Source organism: Aythya marila (genome assembly GCF_965140915.1).
Source record: "Aythya marila genome assembly, chromosome: 3".
Classification (NCBI taxonomy): Eukaryota; Metazoa; Chordata; class Aves; order Anseriformes; family Anatidae; genus Aythya; species Aythya marila.
The window spans coordinates 93,313,847-93,326,206 of record NC_139044.1 but is presented as its reverse complement, the minus strand read 5'-3'; the positions used below and the strand labels follow the sequence as shown (position 1 = coordinate 93,326,206).

Genomic DNA, 12,360 nt, shown 5'->3' with positions numbered 1-12,360 from the left:
TGCTGTGTACTTGGGGCTGGAACCTTGCTGCCAATTTAAAACTGCTGGCAGAGAAAGGTGAAGCAAAATTGCAAGAGCCAGTCTGTCTAGAAAATTGTCTACAGTTACCGTAAAAAAAAATATATATAGCTATAATACGTCCAAATTAAACTCTACTGGTATTTTTGAAGTTAAGTTTTTTCCTCCTCCCATGCTCCCGTTCTGTAGCTCTGAAAATAATAGCCAAGCAATATGAGCAGACCTCTGAAAACTAGATGGAAACGTAAACCATTAAAATGCAAGCATGTCTAATCACCAACATATTTTGTTTGGAAAATATCTGTACCTATAAATTAAATAAAAATGCAAGCTTCTGCTTCATTTTTGCTACCAATATACAAAACCTACTGAAACAACACACATTGGCAGGGGTCATGTGCATGGTGTCTCACAAAGAGAGAGCTACCAAGTAGCTTGCAAAGCATCACCAGCTGTTGTCACTGAGTTTCCCTCGCTTGTTTTAAAAGGAACTGCACTAATGAAACCCGGGGACTTTATCCCCAAGGACCAGTTCCACCAAAATATTCTACAACATTTTACAGATGGGATTGAGAAGGAGCGTGTTAAAAAAGTGCTGTCAGCATGTAAAGAAATTACAAGAATAGGGATGCTCATTTCTGACTATTCTCTAGGCACTGGGGTAAAATTTGCTCAGAAAATGTTATACTATAGCACTACCAGAGTATAGGGCTGTTAAAGAATGGTATGTGCCAATGCTAGATAAGTAGCTACATATTGGCACATTTCTTCTCCAAGCAGATGTTTATGCTATGACCACATCCTATTCCACGGCCTTGATTTCTATTTGCATTTGTAGTGTGCTCAACATAAAGGTGCGGCCGTGACATTTGCTCCCTATACTCACAGTAAAAAGCTGTGCTCTAGCCAGCTCTGAAACCTGCCTTCCTGCCACGGCCCCGAGGACTCCATGATTTAAAACACTCCTCCCCACGGGACTGAGTTGGGTCCTGACTTGGTCCTCCCCAACTAATAGGAAAGCAAACGAGAAAAATAAAAATAAAGTCCTTGGAAAGGGCACTGCTGTGTTTGTATAAAGAATCAGCTTTTACACTTGAAAATATACCTTTCTTTCTCCTCTCTCATCAGAAAAGAAGGACTTTGCAATGAAACTGACCAAGACTGACTTCATTTCACACACATACAGTTTATAGTTTAATAGTAATATGTATAATAATAATAATTTATTATACAATATATCATAGTATAATAATGAAATATTTAATTATGGACTCATTAAAAATGACTTATTATGACTATCTTGCTAAACCAGAAATTATGCAAAAGATTAAAGATAAGAGTCCATCATTTGTATGAACACTTACATGTTTTCATGCCATATTAACTCTCATCAAAAGTGTACTTCAGATAGCCTACCACGAACACACTGTCCATGTTCTTCCTCCACAAACTTTGCAAGAGTTAAGACACTGCTTAGAAAAATTGCATATTTAAATTTTCCAATGCAAATACGTATTTAAATGAAGGCATAAGAGGTTTCTAAACAGTAACTGTATTAGCTAACTGATTTCTAACAAACTGATTTACTGCATGTTTATTTTAGACTGATTCAATTTGTTTAACAAGCAGCATGACACCACCTTCTTCCAAACAAAAACCATCCCTAAAGCATTATTCACTACTTCAAAACCCTCATTAGAATTGGTGGCACGCTGACTGACATAAAAATGTCAGCAGAAATTGATTTCAAGATAGGTCAGAAGAAACACATGGTTATTTTACAGCTGACAGTCTGTGCTTTATAATGTCAACAGTATTTTAGAAAGTTCCTGATTTAGCATATCCCCATATATATCTTAATTTTTTTATTTTTCTTAGTAGTTCATTGGCTTTTTCAGAAAATTAGATGCCTCTGAAGTGCAACTAAAACTTGAAGCAGCAAAACTACAAGAATCAGTTCTGAAACGCTGGTTACAAGCCCATTGCTTCCAACAGCCCTGGCTTACCTCTGCGTGTTCCAGGCCAGTTTAGATGGATGCAGATGGCCGATCTGCAGCTATTCACAGATTTTATCTATTTCTCAATATTAGCTAGGAATAAATTAATTCCAAATATATCTGTACAGATTATTAGCAGTATTTGCACACTTCTATCTCCCAAAAAAAGATAAGAAACATGTATTTTTGATACTTAGCCAATTTAACAATACTTACCAGCTGTTCCTAGGTGAGAAGGCTATCACCTCTCTTAATAATTCTTTCTACTATTCCTTGCATTTTCTGAAGCAAAAAGTAAACTTTATGATCCCTTACTTATGTCCTCAAACCAAATAAAAGATCAAGGACAAAAAGAATTGAAAAATTGCATCTATGTCAGTGGGATTTTTAAAAAATATATTTTATGTAAAATCATATGTAGTGTTAAGGGAAGATGTTAAGCAGAAGTGCAAGCAACTAAGGACAAAATGACCACTTTTATCTAACAGAAATTCTGTAAAGTCGTTAGTTTTTCTCAGTGGGAAAGAGACAGAGACAACAGGGTTGAACTGGAGTCTTGGAAAAGGGAAATTGAAATTTCTTCTAAAACGTATCTGCTAGACCAAAGAAATGTATCATCCAAGTGTAGTAAGATGCTGACCGGGCCAGGGGCTTTGTCCCAGGCATCTTACTAGACCCCAGTGGAAGCTCAGCCTTGGCTGAAGCCAAAGAAACAGGTAGTCAAAGCTGTTCAAATACTTACATGGATTGCTCTGGCGTTAGGATTTTTTTGGTTTTGTTTGTTTATTTTATTAAAGAAACACCCAAAGATCCAAATACATACTCACCAATACCAGAAAGTTTTAAAGGGAGATTGGTGAAAGACTTTTTCTAGCACATAAACCCTTAAGAAGAATAACATGAATAAAGGATTAGACCAACACTTGTCTGCCATTTGATCTGTCTTACAGGCTGCTTAATCACAAACAAGAGGTTAACATTAAGACACAGCAAACAAACGATTAACACCAAGGCATGAAATAGCTTGTGAAGAGGTATATATTTGTTTTGTGTGCATTTAACCATAGATTTCTGGGAACTAATCAAATGTGAGGCTGTGAAATGTTCTCAACATTGAACAGCTGTATCACACGTTAAGGTGACAACACTGTCGAAATAAACTAGAATCCACTGTAGGTAGTTTCAGATCTATGTTGCCTCCCCTCTTTTTTTTTTTTTTTTAAATGCAACACAGGAAAAGCCATAGGGCATTTAGCATAAAGGTTACGTGTCATTTCTTGGTACTAAAGCAGCATACCAGATAACCAGAAAGCGTTTTATTGCACAGCCCAAAGGTCACAGGCAGAATGACAGAAAGACAAACTTAAGTCAAAGAGAAAGTGAAAATTAAAACATGGCAAAAGATGGAGAACAAAGCAAGAAATAAAAGCTTTCCAGCACAAACAAAAGGTTATATGCAGTTCTGTTTGAGCTGTACAGACACTGCCCAAAATGTGAACGAGCTGTTCAGCCACCAGGTACCACTGAGGTACCAGCAGTACCACCTGAACAGCAGATCTGGCAGGGGAAAGGTTTTATGTCCAGTGAGATGACTCTTAGCAAAGTGAGGAAAGAAGAATTTGTTCTTTGGTGTTGGTTTTATGGCATTCGGCATGAACAGAATGAGCTAACTGCTCCTAACTCTCATCCAGCTACAGATATCCCACTATTATAAGGTGTAAAGTACAAATATGATTCTGCAATGAGATTTAATGCCTCTCATCTTTGCGAGTCAGATGAATCCCAGAAATTCCTAGAATTTCATGCTCATTTTCCTAACTGAGATTCAGCAATTTTCTTCAATTGCTGAAGAGTTCTGGAAGAGATAATTGGGAACTCAGCTGAGGAATAAAATATAGGAAAAGCATCAAGTATGATAGGTCTGCCACTGGGAATCTCAAGTCCCAAGTGGAACAGGGTCTATGACCACTGACAGTCAGAGATTACACAATTAGCCTCATAGCTCCATCTTTAAATCTTTGAGAAGATCAGACCTGGAACTGTTCTAGCTATTTTAAAGCAGGGGCAGATTAAATGCCCATCTTTGGGATCCAAGCCCCAGAGCTTGGACAGGGCCCAGAGGCCAGCTTCAGATCCAGCTGCTCCTGATGGACTAGAAATAGGTGGCACAAGAATGGCAACTGAAGGTCAGACCCAACTCTCAATTCCATGTTGCCATCTCAGGAACAGAAAAATAGGCAACATGTCTCCTATATGATGACTCTTGCCACGGATTTAGCATCAGAGCAACTGAAAGAGAGGAAGGTACTGAGATCCCAGAATATCTCATTATTCCTCTGCTTTTTACAAGTCATCTGCTGGAGTGGGCCACCACCTCTGACTTGTCTCCTTCTCTGGCCACCTCTCAGACCCCAAATGAAGGCCAAAGCCTTCATGACCAATGCAAGAGTGCTTCAAAATAATATTAATTGCACTGCAGCCTCCAAGCACCTCACTGTGGTAAGAAGTATCAGGAACTTGAGAAAAGGCTGGGTAGTTATGTATCTCCGCCAAGTAACCTACAAAGAAATCCATGCTTCTTGCCTTTTTCCCTAACACAGACAAATGTTTAACTGCTGATCCGCTAGCCCAAATGAACAGTCCCAGGACTGCTTTGTGGCAGACTGATAAAGAATGAATTTGGCTTGAAGGCTTACAGGGAACCAACAGCAAAAAAAATAATTGCTGGCTGACAAGAGAAATGTTAAGAGGTAACACGTGCCCTAAGGAGGCCTGGGAAAAAGAGCCCATCTTCTCTAGGGGGGGCTGGATGGCAACGTAATGTCTGGACAAAAGCCTTACAGACTGGGGCCTCACAAGCAGCCTTTTGTAAAAAAGGCCTGATTGCAGGGAGATGGGGAGAGAGGAAGAAAAAGTGCTTCACAGGAGTTACTGAGCTGCAAAATGATGATGAAACAGTAATAAATAAATAAACAAACCTACTGAGTCAGGACTTGGAAGTTCCGGAAAATTGTGAAGGCCTGAATTCACAGAGGCCTTGAATTTAAGATGCTTAAAAGTTTCAGGTTTCAGTTTTTGCTTTGTTTTGTTTTTAAACAGTTACAGATTACTCTAAAAGAGTGTGAAATTAAAGAATGTTTGCAGTGTTTTGAAAATAAATGATCACTGATTTTCACAGAAATTATCCTTCTAAAACTGCAGTTACTTTCTTAGGTCCAGAATCTTCCTTTATTTATAGTTGCTCATCTCTAATGTCATCAGTGAAAATGTACTGGGTTTTGAAGACAAAGTCTATTCAACTATTAATTTGGACATTTATACATGCAGCATATAATCATAAGAACAGTGCAATCTGATTTAGCAGGTTATAAAGATGCCACACCTAATAGTAACTATTGCATTATGAAACTGAAATAAAAAACCAAGCATATTACTAAAAGCCTGTGAAATGCATAACTGTAAGCTTGCCTAAATCCTAACAACACATCTCAGGGATTTTCCATATCTACAGGACAAATTATTTTCTAAAATACTTAACTCAGTAAACTACTGGATTTCCTATTCTATCATTTCTGTATCTTATATACAATTACTTGGGCCACAGAAGAATGTACTTTTCTTGGACTTGTGCAGCTGCAAAAGCCAGTGGTATAATGTAGAATAAAGCTTACATTTATCTAATTGTGGGTACTGAGTCAGAAAGCCATAAACATCTCTAGATGTAACTCAGATGCAAGAGAAACTTAATCCTTAAATGCATATCATCTCCTTTTTGTTCATCATGGCCTTCCCCTAAATCATTTCTAAATTCATTCCAATACTCAGAAGGATTTTCGGTTCTGAGGAAATATTATCCCCCAGATAAGTGCCATGACTCAGAGAAACAAGAAACCACAAACAATAGGCAAAATAATCCCTCACCTTTTGACTACATCCCAGGTTGCAATGGTGTTACGATTACCGACGATGAAACAGAGGCAATAACATCACACAGCAAACAGACCCTTAGGCTCGCTGAGAAATAACTACTGCAAATGACCAGAAAAATTAAGGGGCAATTCAAATTAAGACACCTCAATGTAGGTGTCTTTGTATAGGTGTTTATATGCTGGCTAGGTCTTTACGAGCCCTTTTTACTCAGTTGAGGCCGTTTCCTAAACACAGGCTTCTAGAGCCCTGAGAGATACCTTTTTATGCCCCTGCTGGCCTCCAGCTGCAAGTGTAGAAGAGCACAGGTCTCTCATAGATCTGGTGTCTCATCAGAGAACTCCACAAGCATGTCCTGGATACTCTCACGAACCTCAAATGACACCTGCCTTCATGCAACTGAATCAAGCCTGGCAGATCTAATTGGTACAGTCAGCAGGCCTCTAACAACAAGGTATCATACCCTGAAGTAAAGACAAAAGGAGTAAGTCAACTGCCCACTTAGAACATCTGAGATGCTTAAAACCATCTGGGATATCTACATGGGGATTACAGACGCAACAAAGGACCTAAAGAAACTTTCCTCCTAACTGCATCTGCGCCTCCAGGTGAGGCAGGGTACGATGCATCATCTCAGATCACAGCAGGAGCCTATGCTGGGCAACGAAATTGCTCAGTAGGTACTCTAAGCACCTACTGCAGTAGTCATCTCAATTGCTTCACCAAGTTCCACCCGCTGTATCGACCGCCCCCCAGGTCTCAGATCCGTTGCTAAACGTGTTTGCTTCCATTTAAGATGTATCTTATCCTGCCTGATCTCAGTCTCTCCCCGGCTGACAGTGTGCTTCCCATAAAACCTGTCATGCTTCTCATACTTCTGTGGGCGTCTCATAAATCTCCAACGAGAACAGATGTTTATGTTTAGTCAAATGGAGAGAGGCTTCAGAAGGTGGTTAGCTGAATCACTCTCCAGGCTATACCAGCTGTACAGACCAAACCTCTATCCCTCAGATTATCAGATTACAGGGAGAATTTAGAATTGAGCCTCACCACAACTTTCCCAATATATATATAGGATTACTCCATGCATAAACACTCTTATTGTCACGAAGCTCCATCTCTTTCATTAAGGCTCTGCTGTTAGACATTTCAATTCAGATTTTTCCCTCATTCAAAATCTGAGTGAAGACAAAAAAACTGGTAAGTGTAAGTACGCACATTCTTCTGAATTTCCTTATGTATTCTGAACCTGAATCTGCCATATACAGGTGACAACAACACCAAATTTCCAGATGCCTCAAAAGAAGTGGCACACAGGCAAATGCTAAGGTTGCACAGATTAACACAGAGCATCCATCACTTTACTAATCCCTTCTTCATTCAGTATAGGTACTGCAGTTGTTACTACTAAAAAGACAAAATTAATTTTATAAAATCCTTTTCTTTGGTTACTTCATATGTACTGATGTGGTTTAATATTCAATCTAAGAACTATTCATTCTTAAAAATATTTTAACACAGATTTTTTAACAAATTAGTTTGAAAAAATGAAATGTGACAGATTTACAAGACCTGAATTACACTGGTAGAGATTTACGCTATTTAGTTATTGAGGGTCAGGACAGAGTGAAGTAAGTGTTTCGGCTACAATTTAAATGGTCCTACATATTTCACACAGAGCTGGCTACCTTACAGCGGAAAATCTTTGTCACCCCAGCTCGCCTAAATTAGACACTTCATGTTTTTCTTTCTTGACTTTTTTTTTTTTTTACAGGTGGAAATAGTAATGCTAGCTTTCATCGCTTTCTATAAGCATCCAAAACCGCACCAGATGTCCTATGCTTCAGTTAGCAAGAAAAAATAAAAATTTCTTCCTGCAAAAAGCTATTCATGAGATTCAGAAAGATAAAACATACATCAATTAAAAGTTTCATTACCATTATCTGCTTCTATCCATGTTTTTAATAATCTTTATTTCTTAAAAGACAGCAACATTCAACCATTGCTTATTCTGTGGGTCATGATCAAATATACTTACTCCCAGACTTCTTTCTCCATATACCATGTAGAAGTTAAGTTAAAGACTGAGATAGCTGGGAGGTTGAGGGAACTTCAGATCCTCGCTGATGGTGAGCAGTTAGATTTTCCTTCACCCTGTGCATTGGCCTTGGCTGAGCTGCCCACTATGGTTAGACCATTGCCACATTGGTCCTATTTGTGTCTTTTGTTCCTCCTTACAATTCACAAGACCCTAGCAGCTGTTTGTGGTTTTGTGTGTTTGTTTAAAAGGTGTTCTTTTCCGATCATAAATCCAGTACAGGATATTCTTAAGCGAACCACGCATTTTCCTTACAATCGTGTCATGTTTCGACCATTTCAAATGACTGCACAGTACCAAGTCTATGGCTAACAATGCTGCAGTCAGTAAATGGGAATTATCTGTCATCTGCATTACATCATCTACAGCCACGGCCATTGTGAGGGCCCCATTCTGAGGAGCAATTTAACACCACAGACTGTAAGGCTGCATTATACTGTACACAATCTGCCCAGTGTACAACAATCAGAGTGCCACCTAGTGTGACCCCGTGTTACCATCACGTTTATTATACTAAAAACAAATGCTGAACTGTTACCAACTGCTTGAAAATGCTGAAAGTAGTGCTTGCTACAATACTCGTATCAGGAAAGAAATTTAGATGATCCAAAACGAAACAAGATTTAAAACTTTTTTTTTTTAATTTTATTTCAATATTCAACAAAACCAGCCTGTAGAATAAAACAAGCCCTATTTATCCGAATGCTGAAAGAAAAACACCAATCTCTGTCTTTAATAATGTTCAAAAAACAAGGTATTTTCTATGACTGCAGAGACAAGAAATTAGAAAGTAAACTACACCATAAGATCACCAAAACAGAATTATCAAAACCTTCCAATACACATTAGAAGCATAATGTGTATTTTTGCACAGGCTATCTGGAGGTCCTAACTTGACCCACTCATCATAAAGGTATGCAGGAATCTGAGTGAAAACATATTGCCAAGCAAAACTAGACTTACCTGAAAGTGCAAAATTATGGTCCATATCAACCCCAAAGTCAACTTGGGATTCCCATCTGTTATGTCATCATTTCTAATGTTAACCAGTTTCACCTGCCAAAGAGGGAAGAAAATACACAGAATTGAAATAAATATGCCAAAAATACATACTGCACTGCACAGGCGCGACTTTAAAGGAAGCATTACTCACTTCCTGAGCCTACTTGGTTATTTTCTTTAGTTTTCAAAAGCTGAAAGGAATTAAATTCTGGCTGCCTGTGGCCTGCCAGGAATCACCCTCTCCCACCCACGCTGACTTGAGGAGATCCCTCCGCTGTCACTAAGCCGGCAAATCTGGTCCTGTGCCAAATGCCCTTCATCTCAGCCTGTGTCAAAGGGAGGAAGGTGTGATAGATGGGGAGAGGATAACAAGGACATGCTGATCTGTAACTGTGGTACATTGGTCTCAGGGCAATGCCAAATCTCAGGAAGTGATCACTGGCTTTCCCCATGCTCTCCCGTATCAAAGACAGAATCCAGCAACAAGAGAACTGGCCTGTTAAAGCACAACAACCTGTCTTGATAAAACCAAGAATTTATTATGCCCAAAATGCCATAATAATGACAAAGGGTATTATCACCTCTGCTCTTTTACTCATTCACAATGCTGTGAACATGAAAAGGTTAACAGGGTTAAAACAAAGGTTGGTATTTTTGCCATTCCAATAAACTCATGTTCAGAGTAAATTTAATAATTCTATTTTCTTTGTTGTATTTTATTATTCCATTCAATTTCTCTCTCTGTCATATTTATCCAGGTAGCCTAGCAATTAATGATGACTCAGATAAAAGGTATTTTATGCTTATGCTAGTAAAGTTACATGCATATGCTTTTTAACATATGCCCTGTTATCAACACTAAACAAGCAAAGGCATGCTCTCCTTTTGCTCTGCAGACATAATCTCAACTATTAGAAGAAAAAAAAAGAAAAAAAAAAGGAAAAAAGAAAGAAAAAAGAAAAAGAAAAAAAAAGCACTCTCTCTGGAAAAAAGTGTATTCCCCAGTTCAAAAAAAGAAATGAAAGACATCCAAATGTTTTCCTCTCACTGCATATGAAAGCTGTTTGTGTTTGGCAAAGCTCTACATGATAGTCAAATATGCTTCCTCTTTATTTTTTTCTTTGTATTTTATTTTTTTTCCCCCAAGTCAGGCTCCAGAATTATCCATATATAGACTCTTTCTAACCTAAGGAACAATAAAGCATTGTGTCTGGAGGTTATACATCCACCCTGAGCAAGTTACCTCCTAAATATGGTTTAGAAAGAAGTAACAAGAGCGCCACACCTCTTTAACTCTGCCTTTCCTTCCTGAGCTGAACCCCAGTCTCTGGAAAAGTCCCTTTGCCTTCAAAACCTTTCATAGCCCTCACTCCAGGCTAGGACCCCCTCTATAAGAAGGGGAGGGGGAGCTGAAACTTTTACCCAAGAACGCCAACAGCATACAATTATTTTGTAAACTAGGGTACAGCCACCTTCATGAAACTGCAAGGCTGAAGAAAGCACAAAAATTCTCAGATCACAATCAAGAGCCACATGACGGAGGCCTGCGGTTCCCAGGGAGAGAGGATGATCTGATTTTACATGCCCTGTGACATGTACCTCAGGTCTGGCATACAGATCTAAGGCATGGTGCAGCACAAACCCAAAGGTCTCGCTGCATAAAAATGCCATTGTGATCATCAGTTCAAGTAGCCTTTCGTTTACGTCGTAGCGTTTTTGTTGAATAGCTCACAGAAGCTCCCCTTGAACTCAGGGAAGCAGGATTGAGTTCTTGGTTCTCTCACCCCACAACCTGAAGTCTGTAACTACACTCACAATATGGAAAAGGCAATCTGCTTTAAAAACAAACAAACAAACAAAAAAAGTATCTGCTTATGTTTTGCTACCTTGCATTTTTTCACTCTTTTCAAGTAGCAAAAAAAAAAACAAAAAATCACACAAACCAAACCAATCAAAATCACCCCAACAACTCATTTCCAGTGTCAATTCATAAGGATGGGTTATACAGAGATGCAGTTTTAATTTCCAAAACTTTTTTTGACATTTTTGAATGTTGCCATGTTGCAAAAGGAGAAAGCGAGAATCCTAAGTTTCTAAAAGAAATGTAAAAGCGGAAAGAAACTCATTCCACTGCAGTAAAAAGCCACCAGGGAGTGCAGTTTTCAAGTGTTTGGTCCAAAGGTGGAACTAAACTTCTACAGCCCAGATGACTACTGACTTTCTAGGGCATGAGTTCTAGTTCTATCAGGAACAAGGCTTGAAAAGGGTTTTCCTAAAGAAGCATCATCAAAACAAGTGACTCCCATACAAAGTTCTAATTTCTCCGAATCTGCATTTTGCACTAAAAAAAGATTTGGTGAAAAAATAATACATACCAGCTGGTGTTTGAACAGCATGCGAGATTTTGAATCTATTATAAGCAATTCCTGTGGATCTTCCCCATAATTTTCTCCTCTTTAATATCGTATACCACACGTGTTGATGCTATTGCTCAGAAAAGGCTGCTGTAAAGCTACTTCTGACACATCCCTTTTTACTGTCTCAAGTACAAGATCAAGCCAGCCCTATACCAGCAGCTCTTACACAGTGTGCATGAATGACCAAGGAGGACTTTCTTTTTTATTACTGATGTTATTTACTGGTTATGCAATTTTTGTTAACATCTTTTATTAAAATGTTCACCGTACCTGGCGTTTTTTCAAATAGTCAAGTGCAATTTGGACGTTCTGGAGTCTGTGAAAACGCATCCGACCTTTTTCTCGGGGCTAAAATTGGAAAACAAGAGTCGTGAGATTTCCCTTTCAGACAAAAGAACAAACAGTCTGGCTCCAAAAAAAAACACATAAAATGTTCTAGCCTCTACAGTTTTAAATGAAGCCAATAGCCAATGTCTTTGGTGGAAAAGTGTGCTTTAGTGACTTTTATTTTTTTAAGTTGTAGTTGAAATTTTTTACAACAATGGGTGGAAAGGGAGATCAGTGTCCCAAGGTGCAACTTTGCTCCGTGCTGGCAGATAGCTGTTTCCCTGTAAAGTACTACTTAGGCCAAAAGAGCTAAAAAAAGGCCCCACGTGAATCTACAGAAACCAAACTGCAGTATGTAATTATAAAAGACTTACAGTGTATCAAGCAAAGCAAAATATAAGTAATGTCATGGACGTTCATGTTGCTCTGGTAAACTGTAATGGAAAGCTTATCTCTGTATGCACTTTTATGATTTTAACACCATTTATTTATGATATGACCACATAACCATTGTAACAACAATACATATTGATTTAAAGGCATCTAATAAAGATAATACCTTCCTCCAAAAAGA

At 38.5% G+C, this 12,360-nt stretch overlaps 1 protein-coding gene across 37 annotated transcripts in view; it reads right to left on the bottom strand.

The window, feature by feature from the left end:
- Window positions 1-12,360, bottom strand: part of DST (dystonin) — a 295,359-nt gene that overhangs the window by 171,261 nt on the left and 111,738 nt on the right. For all 37 annotated transcript variants that reach the window (XM_082758030.1, XM_082758004.1, XM_082757993.1 and 34 more), the window contains 2 exons: window positions 11,730-11,807; window positions 9,004-9,096 (listed from right to left, as the gene is read on the bottom strand). In XM_082758030.1, the coding sequence (XP_082614156.1) occupies window positions 9,004-9,096; window positions 11,730-11,807 (171 nt within the window). The remainder of the gene's footprint in view (window positions 1-9,003; window positions 9,097-11,729; window positions 11,808-12,360) is intronic.